General features: G+C 35.7%; 1 protein-coding gene across 5 annotated transcripts in view; it reads left to right on the plus strand.

Moving 5' to 3' along the window:
- DOCK4 (dedicator of cytokinesis 4) overlaps nucleotides 1-19,627 on the plus strand; it is a 231,714-nt gene that overhangs the window by 72,417 nt on the left and 139,670 nt on the right. For 4 of the 5 annotated variants that reach the window (XM_039571264.1, XM_039571266.1, XM_039571265.1 and 1 more), the window contains exons 2-8: nucleotides 9,249-9,332; nucleotides 10,351-10,391; nucleotides 12,719-12,774; nucleotides 14,446-14,542; nucleotides 16,202-16,350; nucleotides 17,706-17,790; nucleotides 19,447-19,598. In XM_039571264.1, coding sequence (XP_039427198.1) covers nucleotides 9,249-9,332; nucleotides 10,351-10,391; nucleotides 12,719-12,774; nucleotides 14,446-14,542; nucleotides 16,202-16,350; nucleotides 17,706-17,790; nucleotides 19,447-19,598 — 664 coding nt within the window. Of the gene's footprint in view, nucleotides 1-9,248; nucleotides 9,333-10,350; nucleotides 10,392-12,718; nucleotides 12,775-14,445; nucleotides 14,543-16,201; nucleotides 16,351-17,705; nucleotides 17,791-19,446; nucleotides 19,599-19,627 lie in introns of those variants that run through there. The other variant, XM_010413547.4, reaches the window with a different exon arrangement.

Genomic DNA, 19,627 nt, shown 5'->3' on the forward strand with positions numbered 1-19,627 from the left:
ATACCAAGCACATGGAGTTTTTGAGCTACTGCACTGCTGTCTACCCGTGTTTCTCTTGGGTGCCTCTCATAGTTGGTGAAGAGTAATTCTTGCAGCTTGCACAGTGGTTGTCTTTTTTTCTCAGTCCATAAGACTACAGCTCTTCTGAGCTTGAGTTTCCATGGTGCTACTTAAAGTTTGTTAAGGGCTGTGAAATTATGCCCCCTGAGTTCAGAGAAGCATGTTGTATTACAATGCTTTTGGGGAGGAAAGAGGAGAATAGGGAAATGTGTGGTTATTAGACTTTGGACCATACCCACTGTTCTGACATTATTACTCAGCATTCAATTGTAAACATGTACTCTTGTAGTCAAGGCCTTCTTTGAAATAATTGTTATCCTATTATTCTAGAAAAATTTAACTGTTTTCTGGAAGATAACTCCTGTGTTTATAATCATGTGAGGGTCTTAATTTTCTGCTTCAGTTTCTGGGGCTTTGTAGGGATATGACATGTAGCCAGCAAACCTTCTGGCAGATACAAAATTACACCATAGATTCGTATTTGAAATAGTGTAGAACTTTGTGTCTCTTTAAGTTTTTTGAGGTTTTGGTGAGCTTTAATGAAGTACAAAACACACTGATGAGTTGCTATGAGATCTGGCATTTGTGGCTTTGTTGGCTTTGGCAGACCTCAGATGATGCACTTGTGCTGTGGATACATCACAGAATAATGGAATCATTTAGGCTGGAAAAGACCTCTAAGATTGATCAATCTTTGATCAATCACCACCATGTCAACTAGATCAGAGCACTAAGTGCCGTGTCCAGTAGTCTCTTGAATACCTCTAGGGATGGTGACTCCACTTGGGCAGTCTGTTTCAATGTTTAACAACCCTTTCCATGAAGATATTCCTCGTGATGTCCAACCTGAAACTCCCCTGATACAGATCGTGGCTGTCCTCTTGTCCTCCCATCTTTATGATACCTGCCACTTAAAGTAAGTTAGAAAACCCCTTGCTGGTTTATTTTACTCAGAAACTTTGTTTCCCCAGAGGCTATGGATGAAACATGAATTCTTTTCCAAGTAAATAGTTTGAACTCTTTTCCTTGATCATGCTATTAAAAATTAAGGCAATTGCTTAACAAATTTTGAAAATTATTAAAACTTTGAAAATACTTAATCTTAATAAAAGTCATAGTTTTTTTTAACTAAAAGAGGTTGTTCTTACAGATAATGTTATGTGAACATAATCTACTTTTTGCACTTACTCCTTTCTACTAGCTGGATTTTTAAGTTGATGCTGTTTCCAAGGAATAAAAGAAAATGCACACTTAATCCACCCTTCCTGTTTAACATGGCAGTCTTAATGCATTGATACTGCATCTCTAGCTCTACAGTAAAGAATTAAAGCGAGACCAACTGGTTGAAGTGGCTGCAGACTAGTTTCTTTATCATAATTTGATTAAATACATGAAATCTACACCTGTTAGTACTGAGTCCACCTTGCCTTCTTCCATGATGCCTCTGATGGGTTTTACATTGACATTCCTTCTCTGTAGAGGACATTCCTGAGCAAATTCAGGGGAAGAGCTGTGTCATTTATTCATAAACTCTTAAGGTGTACTAGATTTTCTGGACTTTTAAAGACTTTTTTGTTTTATTTTCTTTTTACTTCTAAATTTCTTGTTCCAGAACTAATGCATATCAAGAAATTGCTCTTAGTAGGGACAACATGTGGACATAAAAAGATAGCAAGCAGGATTTCAAGAACTATAAAGGGCTTAATTAGATATTTGATACAAGAAAGAAAACAATGAAATGTCATACCTGCAAGGACAGGGACACTGGTGGTACATGCTGAACCATTCCAGTTTTGGTGTTCTAGATGGGCAGTGATTCTCAACATCAAATAGGTACCATCATCACTTGTTACTTTTAGTGCTCTGTTTTAATAGTCCTAATACCTAAGGTACCCAAAGCAAAGAGTTAAATCATTTGCACATATTGGGAGAACCGATCTAGCTGTCATCGAAGAGATTATAACATGCCTGCCTGTAGCTGAGATGCAGGATGAAGAGAGCTTGACATGCATTCAGACATTCACTCTAAACTGATTATCTGTGTTAGAATTGTCCTATGGTTTTTGGCAGCATTGTAATCAGGGATTTGAAAGTGATTACCTTGCTGAATTCAAATGTCACAGGAGGGAATACGATCTACTGCAGCTCCATGTCCTTTCTGTATTTCAGACTTGCCATTTGCCTTGTCTTTACAGGTAGTCAGTACTATTAGCAGTAGGAATTCCAGACTTTTGTTTCACAGGAACTGAAGACTAGTTTTCTATATCTCTTCTACCTTATACAGTATTTTCAATGCTTGGACATTGATGCAAACTTTTTTGATGATTTTTGATGTGCCTTGATATATTTTCATGAATAGCTGTTCAATAAATGTCCTTGTTAGGAAAATTCCATGCAAGCTCTCATCTCTTAAGAAAACTGACTGCTGCATGTGAGCAGCACTTGAGATATTCAAAAGCCACACTGAGCTGTCGTTATCCGAACTATGCATTTGATCCTTTTAATTGTGGTCTACATACACAGGCAAGAGAACTCACATTCTTTTATTTCAGTACAAATTTGAAAGTGTTTATCCTCGGTAATCTGCAAGAGATTTAAGGATCACGTCTGTTATTGAAACTAACATTTGTATATATTGTGTTTATTGAAAGGAGATTAGATCGATTCCCCGCCCTGCTCCCTCTCTCTTTTCTGTCGCTGTCTTCATTAGCTTGTTGCTGGTTTGCAGCAAGCCTCCTGGGGTGTCTGTAGGCAGCACAATGCATTATAAACAGATGCCTGAATTAACTTGTGTATTAGAAGCACGAGCGTGTAGCTGTGCTATCATTGCACTCCATCCAGATCAATTCATATGTAGGCAAAGCTCAGTGCACATGATGGCCTTTTACAGTAAGCTCTGGCCATTTTGCAATATCAAAGCTGCATGCTTCCATGTGTTTCTGCTGCTAGTAATCCTGCATATTTAGAAACCTAAAAAGCTTCTTCAGCTTCTTTTGAGGAGAAAAGGCTTCATCCTGGAAAAAGTATGGTAGAGAGGGTGACAAGAAATTTCTTATTCAAACTTTCCCGCAAGAACAAGAGGACATGAAATTGCACTGTGAAATGAAAGGAAGACCTTTTTCTTGCATGAGCGTATTTAAACTAGAAAGCTTACTGTGGACACTGACATTGTGATGCATATAAATCCTAATTAGGCAAATTCATAAAAGAAAAATATATCCATGGTTGTTAAACACAGAAATACCGTTTCTGGCTCAGGAGATCCCTGTGCCACAAAATGCTGAGAGTTGTACCACTGGATGCTTGCATTGCTTGCCAGTGGTCAGTAGCTTCAGAGATGAATTTACAAACAGTATGCTTGGGAGAGTTGTTGACAGATTTTTATTCTTTCTTAATAATGGCTGCTGTGAAGATGATGTTGCACTTTCTGCCGCTGCTCACAGTGCCAGATGTCTGTTGTATTTACTATGCATAAGGCCATATCAAAGGATAGTTTTTATATTTCTGCAAAAAGACCATGAATCAGAGCCTTCCTCAAAGGTAATACATACATGTCATTACTCACCAACTAAAAAACTTCATAAAAGCAAGTTCAGTTTTCCATCATGAAGTCAAAATACAACATTACTGTTTTAACCAATATAACAACTTCATTCCCAATTTCATTTGTTAGTTTTTTTTAAATTATTTTTTTCAATTGTTGAATAGAGCAAAACCCCTTGAAATAGTTGTCCCTGAAAGTCTCAATCTCTTGAAAGAATGGCAGTTTTAAGTCCAGAACAAAAACTTGTAAAATTGCTTTTGCTACCTAGAGGACCTGATTTCAATTACAGCAGATAATATCTGGAATCAATAATAGCTTCTGGCCTTCTGTTAGGAAGAAAAGAACAACAATGTCTGCTTCATTAGTTCTTATATGCAGATCTCCAGTTATTTCAGGCATAAAAATTTTAAGAATATAACCCTAAGCCAAACTTTGAAGTGGGCCAACCACCCCTGTTGCCAGCTAATCAATTCCTTTCCTATCAGAGCATCTTGTTCCCTGTCAAAGCCAGTCCCTCTGACACAGTGTTCCCACCCTTCAAATCTGATCATCTAGTGTGTACTTACCATGTTTCTGTGTGCTTTATATGCCACCTCTCTTAATTGGGGTATCATAACTTATGGCATTGGACTAGAGTCTATTTTTTACTCAAGCATTTTGCAAGCAGAATATGGCCAAGCAATAATTAATTATTAAAGTAATTTATGTTCTTCTGCCTCACATCTTTTCCCCACTCTTCTCTCTTCAGTTGAAGGACAGTTTTTTATTATGTGAAACCCAAGTATGCTATTGTAATACAAATGCTCATTTTTGAGCATCGAGTAGTTGCTGTAGATATGACTTCTTTTCCTCCCTTTATGTATGGGGGTATATGTCCTGCCACACAACCCAGAACTGAATGTAATGTGTGTGTCCTTTTGTGGTGTTGACCTTACTTCTAAATTGTGACAAGGGCATCTTGAGCACCATGTTGTGTTGTACCCTTTGTGGGGAGACATTTTCATCTTGTAAACAAGAAGTCAAGCCAGCCATGAAACCAGGTTGCTCTGGGTGTCTCAAATCCTCTTTATAATGCTAACTCACATGTAAGGCTTTGTATGCACTAGTTGCAAGCAGAAAAATATCCTGTTTTAATTTTTAGAACAGCAATGGTATCTGCGCTCTAGATGAGCAGAAGCTGCACCAAAACCCCCCACTTAGTTTAGGCTTTAATTAAGACCTTGGGCTTGGATGGATCTTTTTACACACCAGGCACTTTCATATGTAAAACTGTCCAACAGTGAGCACATCCAACCAGAGATTGGAATGAAAGCACAAAGATGAATTTTGTTTTGAGAAGCTGAACTTAGGAGCAAAGCAAAGCAAACCAAAACTGAAGTTGCTTTAATATTGCATGTCACTGTAGTTCTCACCATATGATTTCCCCTTCTGTATAGATTAGCTTTTTGTATCCTGTGTTGTTGTCTTCCTTTCTTATTCTCTGAGCACCCTTTGGTAGCTAGAAAATATTTAATAAAGCAAGAGGGCTGCAGTATTTGAACTCAGTTTCTAAAATATTTCTGAGGACATACCCTGCCACAAACTTTTATTGTGGAGTTCCATATTTCTCCTGTGGCTGTGAGATGATTAAAGAGGACATCAATCACTATTCCTGTGCTTGAAAGGAACATTTATATGACCTTCAGCTACTACAATGACAAAAAACTATATCTAGATGTGTTTTTGATACATAGCTTCCTGGGGACATGCATGTGACAGTCCATCTGCAAAGACTGCAGGCATTGGTAAATGATCTGTATTCAGAGTAGATTTCTCTTCTCCTGTCCATCCTCCTTTTCTAAGGTCTCTGGTACACAGTTGCAATGGAAGAGAGAAAGTGATAGTCACAACAGCTGTTGTTGTTAGAATTAAAGTGGTGCATAATATGATGCATGTGGGTCAGTGAATGCCGTATATAAAAAAGTCCAGTTCTGTGAGTATGATAAATGTGTACTGCTCGTAGGTTGAGAACACCTTAAGCCATGGTCACTGCAGAGTGATTAATTATATACTTGCTACTACTAGAAAAAAGAATTAAGGAGCATCTGCTTTTTCAGAACAATGTGGTCATTGGAGAAAAGCGTGAGATGTTCAGTACATGAAATTTATATAATGGCTTGCTTAAGAACCCCATATCCTAGCTGAACCGCTAAACCCTGGGATCTTCTCTGGTGGAACAGCAACCTCCTTTCAAGCCTTAATTTTTATCCTCCCTGTAGTCTACTTATGTATATATACCACAGATAAACTAAAAAGACATGAATCATGGAATAGATGAACCTATAGATTCTATAGGGGTCTCTAGAATCTATAGAACCATAGAAGGTTTGGAAGGGACCTTAAAATCATCTTGCTTCAACCCCTCTGCTGTGGGCAGGGACACTTTCCACTAGACCAAGTTGCTCAGAACTCCATCTAACCTTAAGTGTTCACAAGAATCCACATCCACAGCTTTGCTGGGCAACCTGTTCCAGTGCCTCACCACCCTCACAGTAAATGATTTTTTTTTTCTACTGTATAAACTAAACCTACTCTCCTTCAGTTTGAAGCCATTCCCCCTTGTCCTATCACTACATGCTCTTATAAATAGTCCATTACTACATCATCCAATTCCCTCAGGATTCTGGGATGTATCTCATCAGGTCCCCATGGACTTACGTACATTCAGGTTTCTCAGGTGGTCATGAACCTGATATTTACAGTGAAGGACTTTGCTCCCCCAGTCCCTATCCTGCTGTTCATCCACTCCAGAAGTGTGGGAAGAGAGGTTGCCATTCAAGACTGAGGGGAAAAAAGGTTGTTGAATACTTCGGCCCTCATCTGTTGTCACCAGTTGTTATAACAGTTGTTATGATGGACACCTTCTGTCTCGGTGCCAGTTCTGTAGCATGACTTGATTATTACAAAGTTAGCTGAGTAAACATTTGGGAGATAAGTTTATCTGTGGGTTCCTGTGCTATTCATTAAATCCTCTGCTGCTCTGCAATGCTCTTTATTTTACTTTGATTGACACTGCTAAACACCACAGGCTACCTGTTTTGAGCCTGACCTTACTCCACAAGAGTACGGGAAGGCCTTCACAAGAATCCAGGCAGAGTTTTTCAAGTGTATCAGAGGAATGTGCTTAGAGATGATGCCCTCATTTCTTTCTTTCTTTTTTTGGTACTCTGCAGGCCATCCGTCTAGAAGATATTTCAAGGTATAATTTTGTTCTTTTGTACGTCTCTAAAATGATTTCTAGCTATTTTCTGCACTGTGTCAGATTTCAATCTCTTTTTGTCCTAAAAGTTTTCTTAAACTTCTTAAAAAAAAAAAAAAAAACAACAAAGAAGAAGAGAAAAAGATCTTTAACAACTCTAGTAACTAAGTAATAAAAACTGAATGTCACAGCATAGTCAAATCATAACAATGTGACAGGATATATTGGCTCTGAAGGAGAAAATTACTGTAATTTTTTTTTACTTCATGGAGTTTAAAAATAAGACATCTCACAACTGTAATAACAGACAAGGGTTTGGTTTGATTTTGCATGCTTCTTCAGTTAATTCCTTAATTTCATTTGCTGTACATGCTATTTTGGCAGGCTTCATATTTCAGTTTTGCTTCTTTGAAACTGGAAAGGTGACCAGAGTGACTCCTGTCATTGCAGTGCCACAGCAGAATTTAGATGTACATTGCATTGAAATTCAGGGAATTTTCTGTTTATTTTCATTTCTTCATAGTTAATAAACTGATCTAATTTTCCCATCTTTGTATAAGAATAAATTGAAAATTTCTTGATTTTTTTCCAACTCTTAGGCAAACTTTTTCACTGTAAAAATGCTGTCTTACTACTAAGCTGCTTTAAAAATAGTGTACTTGATCATGGTGTTGGAACCAAAGTAGCTTTTTATTTCATGCTGCATATCTCACAGTATTCAGTTCGGAGTAAAAAACTTGAAGAGTGGCAGTAGCAACAAGATGAATAGAGATGGATTCAATACACATACTTGAGGAGGTTCAATACTGTAAATACTGGTCTTACGTTGTATCAAGCACTTAGGGACTGCCCAGGAATACAATCTCACATTTTTTCAAAGGGATAAAGACTGTGGGTTAAACACAGTGATGATTTTCTTATGATTGAAGTGATGATTGAATACAATGAATTTTGAAGTCTTCAAATTCTGAAGAAGGATTTGGCAAAAATGTACTTTTGTACACTTTCGAACATGCCATCCTATAGCATAAACCATATCCTGTTGGTTTACTCTTAGAATCTGGAACTTTGTTCCAAAGAACAAGTGACTTTTCAGTTTCTGTGGTTGCTGACAGCTGATCTCTCCTGCTGCCTTTGATGAACAATGTGGCAAGCACAGATTGTGGATGACAGGTTATGTTGTGTTTGACTGTAGTGTCTGCTTGTGGCAGGTTAGACCTTCAACAGCAGGCAAGAGTCTAGTATATATGTCCTTGCATATATACATATCTTTTTGGCATTTATGTGTGAAGTTTTCTTATCATGCCTCTCAGTTAGTGTTTGTTTTTTTTTTTTCTTTCCTATGAGATTTGGGGTTTCCTGTCTAGATGGTTGGGTATTTGACAGCAGTAAGACTGCGGTTAAGCTGCAAAGTCATTTTGTGCATCGTGCCCTGGTGGATAGGCTGTTTTCCTCTTCCACTTCAAAATTAAGCTCTGACAGAAGATTACAATACAGAGAATCAAAAGCACTATTTCTTGGTCTCATGATCTGAATTGGGCAGTATTTTGACAGGGTTGAATAGCTGAATTGCTATCTAGCATGTTGGATTTTTAGCATTTGTAGGAGTGAGCTCTTTGAGTGGCTTTTTGGTAATCTATTTTGATTCTGCATGAAAGAATAGTTATCTATTGTTTTAGAACTAACAATATAAGACTTAATATCTGGCCACTGTAAGTATTTGGGAACATCACTGCTCTGGTGTCTGTTTTATTTCTGAAGCATGTTTTATCTCCATCTCCATTTCTGAAGCTCTTGTCCCAGCCTGAGCTCATGACCTCCCTTCAATGGCTTTGGTGAAGCTGCAGGGGAAACTGTGTGTGCACTTAATGTATTGGAGTGGACAACATGCTTTAGTGTTCTCCATCCCCTAACCATTTCCTCACATTTGGGGTTATATGGGGTGCTGGGTCTATAGCATCCATTAAGCAAATGTGAAATAAGGTTTTCTTGTCACTGCATGTGAGTGGTATAGATGGCAACAAAAATATTGGCACATATTGGCACTTTCAGCTTGCGAAATTGTGAGGTCTGATGCGTGTTAGTGTAAGCATTTGGAATAAAACACTTTCTGTCCTTCGGGGTTCATATGAGCTAGCTAATAGTGTTCTCCAGTACAAGCTTTCCATTCATGTGTAGTAGGGCTGTGTTTACGGGTTTTTTTCTGAGTCCTGTGTTTTAAATTTTATGCTCATAAAAGTGGCTTAATGGTTCTTTCCTTGACTCTTTTCACAGGTTATTAAATTTGAGTAAGCCTGTCGGTTCTAACATGTAACTTCCCCTGGAAATGTGCTATTTTTGTTAACAATAGGAATAATAATTTATATTTTAATGCTGTGAATAATTGAAACATATTATATTTTTCAGTAATTGCTGGTTTTCGAGGGACAGTCCCACATGGCCTATCACTGGAGATTGGAGACACCGTTCAAATATTAGAGAAATGTGATGGTGAGTTCATGGGTGATTCCAGTGATAATTAAGTTTTGTGTATTGGTCGTTTGAAGTCCATTAATATTCATTTCTTTTCTTAAAGTAACACATTTTTGAGGTCAATAATATAACACATTTTGCCCTCTTAATTTTTTTTCCACAGTTCAAGTGAGCCCTGATCTCTATAATAATCAATTTGCAGTACATTAATTTTTATTTAATCTCACTGTTTGATAAAGATTTACTGAGGCTAAGAGTTGTATCAGAAAGGAAGTCTCTCATGATTCTTCTGCTTTCTTGGTATTTCTGAGGGAAACCTGGCTGCCATCAAGACATCTTCAAATTAATTCAAAGTCACAACTTTAAATCTTAAAGCACTGTAAGCATTCTCTTCTACCTCTGTTTTGCCTTAGAGAATGCAAATATAGTTTTATCAAATGTCTGTTGCTAGTGTCAGAGAAACAAAATTGCATTTTTTTATAATCTGCCTCCTTAACACATAAAAATCAACACATTGGTTTTTTAAAATAATTTTTAATCTTTTTTTTATCATTTGGGATTATATAGGTCTTTTTTTTATCATACCAGGATTATACATGGTTAACCCTGTAAGAAATGTTCTTTTAGAAGGCATAGGATCTATTCTTTTGAATCAGGTATATTATGAATTCTCTATAGCATTGTGGTTGATAGATGCAGAACCTGAAGTCCAGGAATTATTTGTAAATGTTTAGAGTTAATACAAAACTGTTTCGATTTAGACTGATGTTCAATGCAAAATTTACCTAGGTTACATTGTTAGAAACATTTAGGGATACAGGGTTAAAGAGTAATTCCTGAAATTGTGTGAATGAAATAGTTCGAATATGAGCTGGTTTAAATGAAATACCTTTCACTGTATGGAAAATCTTTTAAATGAGTATAGTCTGACAGCACTGTGGAATTGTAATATCTGTGCAAAAGGGAAAGATGAAATCTGTTTTACATATGTAAATGATTTGCATACTTTAAAAAGCAAAATGTGCTTTCTTCACAGGATGGTATAGAGGATTTGCCTTAAAAAACCCCAGTGTTAAGGTAAAGGTCAATTGCAGTTTTGTATTCTTTGGCAAAAATGTATATTTACTTTTTAAAAGTTACTAGTCTTCCTGTAAGTATGTGATATTTACTCTTAAAAGAAAACTAGAGCTTAGTGTTAAGTATATTATTGATACTACTTTAATTAGATTTGGACCTGGATTACCCTTCTGAAATGCTTCTATGTATTAGGATAATACACTTGAAAAATCCAGGGCTGTGGTGAATTTTCTTTCATTTCTGATTTTTAGATTTTCCACTCAGAGGAACATAGGTTAAAGGGAAAACACTACTGTGAATACAAATTGTAAACATGGCTGGAAAAGTTGGTTAAACTGTGCCTGTTTTTCTTGATGCTGTGAATTAATTTAGAGCAGCCAGGAGACAGCTAGTTTATAGGAGCCACATGCAGAGTATCAATAGAATAAAAGATATGTGGTGCTATGTACAATATATGGTTCATTTTGGTTTTCTTTGATGTGTAGTCTTTGATTTCCATAGTAGCATAATATTCTAAACCAGACTTCACTGATTTCTTCTGCATTCGGACATGAAAAGTTAAGAAATTTATGTTTCAGTGTCTGTTTGTGTTGTATGTTTGAGCTTTACTTGTCTTATATGTGTCTATTTTCTTAGTCTCTGCTGTTGTCTTGCCTCTGGGATTGTACAGATTTTGTTTTTCATGGGCAAGAAAGATCTTAAATTATCTGTTGATCTTTTAACCTGCGTTGTAAGCTTTCCTCTTCTTTTTCTCTCATCATTTCCAAGATTCTTCAGCTGCAAAATAAGGCACATACACATTAATTTCAAAAGTTTCTAGGGGCTCATATCAAGTCACTGGTCTTTTGTGCCAAGGCCTGTGGTCTCTAATCACATAAATTTCCTTTCTTTATGTGGAAGGTCAATGTGAACAATAAATTTAGCCACAGAGTCTAATTTGATGTTTACTACTTTGAACTCATTGATATCTATTACAGTTTGATTTATAAGACATGAGCAGTTGTGGTTTGTTATTGCATCTTCTGTGTCTTTTGTTGGAATTCTCACCACATGCTTACTGTCAGTCTTGCTTTGTGGTCTGTCAAATGTGTGATGGAAGTTATGAATAGGTTTTCTAAACATGACTTGATGTGTGAAGAGATGATACATATTCTCTGTTTTTGTAGTGTGAATGCAAACAGTTTTCTGAATTGGATTTTGGAAGGGAGTCTCTCCAAAAGTAAAATAATAAGAGCACCTTGTAGCTCCTCTTGTTATTGCTATTGCTCTGTCAAGATTCTTCCCTTGTTATTCTGCCAGCTTTGATACTCGAAGAAGTTATCTGTGGCAGCTGGTCTGCAGTAAGGGTGCATATGCAGCCATCCTGTTCCCTGACATGTTGTTACACCTGCAAGGCTGTGTGTCTTACTGTCCTTGGGAGATGCTCTCCTGAACTACTTTGCATTACAGAGGAGTAGGAGCATTTAAAAGGGCAGTTGCCTCTACATAGTAGATTTGGTTTTGTCAAAGGTCTAATGGCTGTGTTAAAAGAAAATGGGACACCATCATCACAAAGGAAAGCTGTATGCAGCTGTGCTTATTATGAAGAGACCTTATATGTATTTTCTATCACTGCATGAGCTGTAGTATATTATCTTCCCAGCCAGAGGCTTGGAGCTTACTTGCTTCATTTTGCTTATTCTGATTTGTGAAGGTTAGTGGGCTCTAAGAGTGGTAGGTGTGTTGCAGCAATGCTGTGTTTCTAAGAGGATGGTGGGGAGCCCTTAAACGACTAGAAAAGGACCTCTCCTGGCAGACACAGGCTCTTTGATAGGCATCCACCACAACTTTCCTGTGCACTGCAGCCAGAGTAGCCAGCAAATTAAATCTTATTTTGACTTTCTTTATTAACTTAGCTTTATCTTTATTGAATATTGTTAACTTCATCCTTTTTGTATTATTTTGAAAATCCCTTCTGAAAATCCTTATTTTTAATATGTGGTTGATAAGACAATATCCCCCACAGCTGGTCTGTTTCTTGTCAAGGTGGGAACAATGAATAAAACCATCTGCCATAAGGGAGCTCTCAAACAATCTTCTGCATGTTCTACATGTGTTTGTCTTCTAATTTTCTGAAGTGTTAAAGGATTTAAACTCTACTGAATATGGCATTTTACTTTATGTTAGAGCTATACTGAGTATTTGTTGCATTCTTTCCTTGTGTGTTTTTTTTGTTAATTATTTGGAGGACTTTGAATTCAGCATGCATATGCATATTGAGTGATACTAAGTGGTATGCTGAACTCATGTAAGGGGACTTTTTTTACCTAAACTTTTTTATTTTTCAGGGCATATTTCCATCTAACTACATTCACTTGAAGAATGCGTGTGTTAAGAACAAAGGGTATGGGAAATGTTCTGATTTCAAATATTGAAACATGGTCAGTTACTTGTACCAAAGATCTTTGGCTTATAAAGTAAATGATTTTGTTATGGTATGGTATCTTCAGCTTAATGCCAGAGGACTTGAAATAGTTGTCTTTAGCTAACCTGATACTCCTGCATGGTCATAATATTGGAATGCTGTATCCTAAAAAGACACTGAACACAATTGGGAATATCATTCTGTATTGTCTAGAGAAAAGAGAAAACAATTACATTAAGTTTGGCTTGAAAAAGGCATTGCCTTAATTTGAGGAAATTATTCTGTATGTAAGCTGTCTTTTAACCTGCTGTTTAAGATTAGCTATTTTCTTTGAGGGCAGCAGCTCTACCATGGTAGACAGTTGCCATTTTACAAAAAAAGAGTAAAATAATGTATCAGTTTAATGGCAAAAGATATTACTAAACCTGTAAATGAACAGAGAAGCTTTTTCCTTTGCTTCTTTTCTTCAGGCGATGGAGAGCCAATATTTATTTTTGACAACAGCTGTGCTTTTCATTTTTAGAATAATTGATAAAATCTGGAGTAATTGGTTAAAACTTGTTTTAAAATTTTGTTTTTCAAATTCAAAATGTCTGACCAAAAAAAACCTGATTTTTTTTTTTTTTTTTTTTTTGGTCTAAAACTGACCTCGATGGTATCACTTTTAAAAATTGAAAATTTTTAGAAACTGTCAGAGATCTTAGCTCAACAGTTTTTTTCACAGTTCTACTTAATTTTTAATCGTTCATATTGTATCCTTTATTTGGACTTATTGGTAGAGAACTGATACAAAATATTTTGAAACCTGTTTAGGTAAGGACATTTCTCATAATAGATGGATGCCTGAACATTAAGTGACCTTTGTTTTGGGAGCATGAATGAGTGCCTTGAAAGTCCATTATCCATGATGGGTAGAAATAATGATGGAGTCTGTAATGATATTAAAACAAGTTTCATTCCCACAGGTGAAAATGTCACCACGTTACTGTAAAACTCACTGTTGTTTGCTAGGAAGTTATAGCCACATGTGGTTTGTCATGCCCTAGGATCCTTTCTCCTTTTAAAGTTGTAGCTAAAACTGAAGGTTCGGTGAAACAGAATTGTAAACCATCACAATAAAATAAAGTTTAAAGGCAGAATAATTTTTGTTAGTAGACACCATGACAGTACTTGCATGGAGTTCAATCTTTGTTGCTAAACAAATTTCCTTTGTTAGTTTGTGTTTCCCATTCAGGCCATGTGCCCTGCTGCACACCATGGCCAAGAGCTGTCACATTGTTATGTCAGTTTAGTAAGAGACAAGATATGAAAAAAGTAATTCAGGCATAAAAAGCTGACATGTCAAGATCCCTTTGGAAACTGTGGGATTTATTCTGCTGTGAAAGTTTTTGATATGCTTATCTCATAGTAAAAAAACTCACCTTGACTTCTCTAGGACCAAGACTTTGCATGGGGATTAAACTATTTTCACTCAAAGTTTTTCCATGGGGATTAAATAAATATACAAATAAAAAATGTCATGGTCTGAAGGAGCACTTATGTAGATTGATAGACATTCATTACTGTTGGCAGTAAGAAGTCTACATATTAGTAACTGCAATGGGATTAGTAATGCTTGTGCAATATCACGTGTTCTTCTGCATGTTACAGACAATTTGAAATGGTTATTCCAACAGAAGATTCTGTTATTACAGAAATGACATCAACTCTAAGAGACTGGGGAACAATGTGGAAACAACTCTATGTGGCAAGTACCCTGAATAATATTGCTTTGATTTCATGTCATCTCAAAAGGTGCACTGTTGTTTAGATGCTCTGGTTTAAGCACATACTTCAGAATGAAAACCAAAACATTCAGTTTGATTTTTAATGATTTTACTAATACCTTGAAATTTTATTTTGAGCTTCATGGTGTTACTAAACATTAGCATGTCTCTTGTATTTGCATGAATAATTTACTTCAGTAGAACTTATCCGATACCGGGACCAAAGATGCACCTGAATTATTAAATTTGATTTTCTAACTGCAGAAATGAAAGGTCTATATATTAGTGTCTGATGGAAAACATACCATCAGTATAGTTCTCTATAATGTTCCTACAAAGTCCTTTTTAGCTCGTTTCTAATTCAAGGGCTCATTCAATGACCTTTTTTTCCTTGGTTTTCTTTTACTTATAATGTTCATATTTCCCTCTTGTTCTTAGAGCAGTTATTTCTCTTTTTAGTAACATTTTTCTTCACTGCTGTTGTTATTGCATGTTCAAAATTACCCTGGTTTTCTTCCTTTCCAGACAGAAAGCCAAGACAAACAATAAATTAATGCCCATTTTACTGAGCTTATGAAGTGAATGAATGTGAAGTAAAAAGAGCAGATTTATCAAATTGCAATTTTTCAGAGTGCTTGGAATATAAAAGTTGTTGATGGAGAGTAATGGTACTTCTAAATGAATTTTAGGTTTAACTTCTATAGCAGTTAACTTAAGTAGCTGAACTTTATTTTTATGCCTTTTATTCATAGGAAGAAGGAAAAGAGAAATGGGCTTAGGGTTTTTGGCAAGAATTAACAGAAAAAATCTGAATAGGAGTATTTTTTCAACTTTGTGTAATGAATCACTTAAATTAAGGTTGCAGTAATTTTCTTAAGCTAAAGGTTCTCAAAAAACCTATGTAAAACTACTTTGAATTAGTGAAGGAGGAGTTAATAGATTCTTCCAAAATAGAGGTTCTTTTATGGGAAATTGTTATGCCCTTAGCTGGTATATAATTAGAGTAGGAGAATGTGGTTTTAAAGCAATCATATTCACATAATTTCTCCTACTTCACAGTTAGATAAAGAACAACTGTTTGGACAAGAATCTGTCTACGTGATGGTATTTATTTATGATTAGGTAGTAGTGAGTAGTTATATCAATGCAAGAGAAAGATAAAAGAAATTAACCCTGTAGTTCAGAGTTTCAATGCTCAGAGCTATTGCTTTTTTTACCCCTTATGTGTGTGTGTTCAAGATAGTCTTGAAATACGGATCATATATTCAGTTTGGATGAGACAGCAGCACAGAATGAACATGCTCTTGGAATACAACAATGCTGTGTCGTGAAACACATGAAAATTGTTTGTAGAATTTTTGTCATAGCTGTCATGTACATTAGACTAGGTAAATGTGAGACACAAGGAGTTGGACTGGAATATTGGAATGGATGTGGTGCAGAGACAGGGTCTGTGGCAAGGTCTGAAATTATTTTGTGTACACACTCAAGTGCAGGTAAAATGGTCACAGTGCAATTGGGGAAAAAAAGACTAAGTAGGGGGGAAAAGGGATTTTCTTAATTTCCTCATCATGCATGTATTTATTAGGATTATCAGATTATACAGGTGATGTAGAGACAGTTATGTTTTTATCTCGCAGAGGAATGAGGGGGATCTTTTTCACCGGCTGTGGCACATAATGAATGAAATCCTAGACCTGCGAAGGCAAGTCCTTGTTGGCCATCTCACCCATGATCGAATGAAGGATGTCAAGCGACACATCACTGCTCGTCTGGACTGGGGCAACGAGTGAGTGAATAGAAATAAATGAAATGTAATAAAATTGTAAAGTCAGTGCTTTAGGCTGATTGTAGAATGCTGAAATAAAGAACAAATTTCTAACAAGTGTTGCCATTTTTTTAAAATGGACTTTCTCCTTCATTGTTTTTATGTCCACTATGTTTTAATAGTGAAAAGTGACTTATTGTTTTATTCTGCTCTTTTATTTCAGTGTAATTAACATAGAAGTAGTACTGTCTGTGAGAGAATTGCATTGGAATATCTGAAGCAGCATTTTACGTCTTTTTAATATGCACTTGGCTAGATGCCTGGATGATGCATTTAGCATAGCTTTGTGTTCTAACTGAAACTATGTTGATTGACATTGCTTCTTTTTTAACATGGTCACACAATTTAGTTCCTACCTGGGCATTTCTAACATACATCCAGCTACTGTGCTCTGCATCTTTCTTTTATCTGAATAACTGAAATGAGCTAACACTAATTGTATTATCTTACTCTTTTTTTTAAGCATGAAAATGGTTAAAACACCCTCTGGCATTTAGGTGCTGTTTCCAAAGTCTCTTCTTTAGCATATGTTTTTACAGCTAAATGCTAACTAAAGGAAGCCACATTCAACAGTAGAATTAACTGAATTTCCGGGGTTTCTACAGCTATCTGAAAGCTTAAGTACCTAATACAGTGAAAGGATTGTGACTAAATGTGTATGATTACCTGTCTGCTTAGAACTTTGTGGTAACTGACAGGAATTAATTGTGAAGGTTTTTGACATGGTCAGTTCCTGCTCTTTAAAACATGTTTTCGAAAAACTTTCTAATCTTTCAAATTTTTGTAAATTCAGCATGACTGCCCCATATGTGTTCTTAAACATTACTGCTTGCTGCTGTGCTGGAAATAAATTGTATTCCTGTTGATTCAAGCTCATTTCCTTATTTTGTTCAGGCAAGCATTTTTGATACCATCCAGTCCAAACTGAAAATAAGCTGATGTTTTGGCATTTGATGGATTTTCTTTTTACTTTCCTTTCCATGTTTGTTATTCAAATTGACAGTACTAGTGCATTCACGCTGAAGTGTTCACAATAGTACGAAGGACAATGTCCATTGCACATTGTCCACAATGTGAAAGAGATTTAAAAATTGTGGAAAAACATTCTATTAATGTTGCAAAGTGGAGGAAGGGGATGAGTCATATGTGAATGGTGAATACAGCCAAAATACATTAAAACAAAACCAAAGTCAACTAATTGTAGAGTACCAATTAATGTGTGCATTGTTTATTGGAATAAACAACAAGCACATGCAGAGCTAATTTGTTTCTTTTGAAAGTGGAAACTACTTATTGTTATTCCATTTCTCATACAGACAACTGGGACTTGACTTAGTTCCAAGAAAAGAATACGCTATGGTGGATCCTGAAGATATCAGCATTACAGAGCTCTACAGGCTGGTATGTGAATGTAATATTTGGTACTTTTGCTATCAAATTACATACTGATAGTTTGATGGCAGCTCTTTTCTATTTAACCAAATTGGCATTTCATAATGTAATAAATTTTACTATAAGGAAAGAAATTTTTTTGAACAGCTGTGTCATCTCCACATCTGTATGAGATGCTTGGATTTGATATCAAATTTGTGTGTGCACACATACTTAGCTTAAATGTTATTTGGTAAAAGTTTTGTTTTCTAAGTTTTGTTTTCTGATGTACCATTTAAGATTGTGACTGTTAATGTGAATTTAATTATCCATAAAAGCTTATGAGATTCTTTATCATTAGAGCTTTACCTGGCCCAAGAGCCTGTCTAGATAAGCTTTGTGGAAATATAATAATATTTTCATGGTATAATATTGTCACAATTAATCATACTGCGCTCTTGGCCCTTTCTAATATATTAATGTAAATAGTAGTTAAATTGCATAAGAAAGCTTCCCTTTGGGTATAAAAGCCCATCTTGATTTACTAAAACCAGCACTGATATTTCTTATTCTGATTAAACCTCCAGCGAGGTCTAAGAAATCTTGCCAATTCATTTATGTGGGCTTTGGCTCATATTTAAGTACTGCAGCTGTTACAGATACACAGTTCTGAGCCTTATGTGCTTAAGACTAAGCTTGTATTTAAACTGAATTTTATTTATGATAACTTTTGTATTTAAATATAACCTCCCCAAAACCATCATCGCTACAATTATTTGTGGATCTGAAATAATTATATATTTGTTTTATAATTTTTAACTACTTGTACTGATAACTTGTAATGTCAAGCCTAATAGTAAATTCTTCATGCTCCTTTGAGTAATTTCAAAGTCATATGTAATATTATGGAATCCTGTTGAAGCACTAGATGAAATACACTGAGGAACCATTAATCCTAAGAGGAAACGTACAGAGGAAAAATACAAAGGAAACATACAGAGTAATGGAACTCATGGAGTATACTTTGAAAAATAAAAAAGGGGAAAAAACATAACCTCAGTGTGAAGGCTATGTAGCTTAGAAAAATTGCTGTTTAAAATTATTTTTGTTAAAACGTAAGAGAGGGATAGTACAACTTAATATTGTCCTTCTTGTAATGGGTGACTAAAATGCAGAAGGTATAAACTGTGAAGTCAAATCAAGACAATTTATTAGCTTTTATAAAGCAGTTTTCTGGAGATCATAAAATGTGGGTATGATTGCTTTTTCCCATTTTTAAAATACTGGTATTTAGTCTTCTGCAAAAGCATTTTTTTATGTGTTTGAATGCTGGAATATCTAGATCATTAACTGTTTAAACCAGCTAAGAAATACAATGTTGTTACAGCACAAAGCTTAAAATGGCTTCACATTTTCAGAGTAGAAAAAAACGACTTTTAGAGATTACTGTTTTTCTCCTAGAAATAACAGTGATGCAGTGTAACACTGGGAAAATAAATTCTCTGTGTTTTCCTTCTCAGATGCAAAAGAAAAAAAAGAAAAAGGAAAAAATACAAGTTAATATTGAATTTGAAAAGATAATAATTTGGATTAAGAAAGTAGTTCTACATTACATATTTTACCTCTTTTTGTTTTGAGAATTTTATAATTGACTCAAATTGGTCACTGTTTTTGTGGCATTTTTAGATGGAACATCGCCATCGAAAAAAAGACACACCAGTACCAGCCAGCAGCCACCATCTTTTTGTTCAGATGAAGAGTTTAATGTGCTCCAATCTGGGAGAGGAACTGGAAGTAATCTTTTCACTCTTTGATAGTAAAGAAAATCGACCCATCAGGTACCGTGTGATTTCTATTTAAATACTGA

Source organism: Corvus cornix, chromosome 1A (assembly GCF_000738735.6).
Source record: "Corvus cornix cornix isolate S_Up_H32 chromosome 1A, ASM73873v5, whole genome shotgun sequence".
Classification (NCBI taxonomy): domain Eukaryota; kingdom Metazoa; phylum Chordata; class Aves; order Passeriformes; family Corvidae; genus Corvus; species Corvus cornix.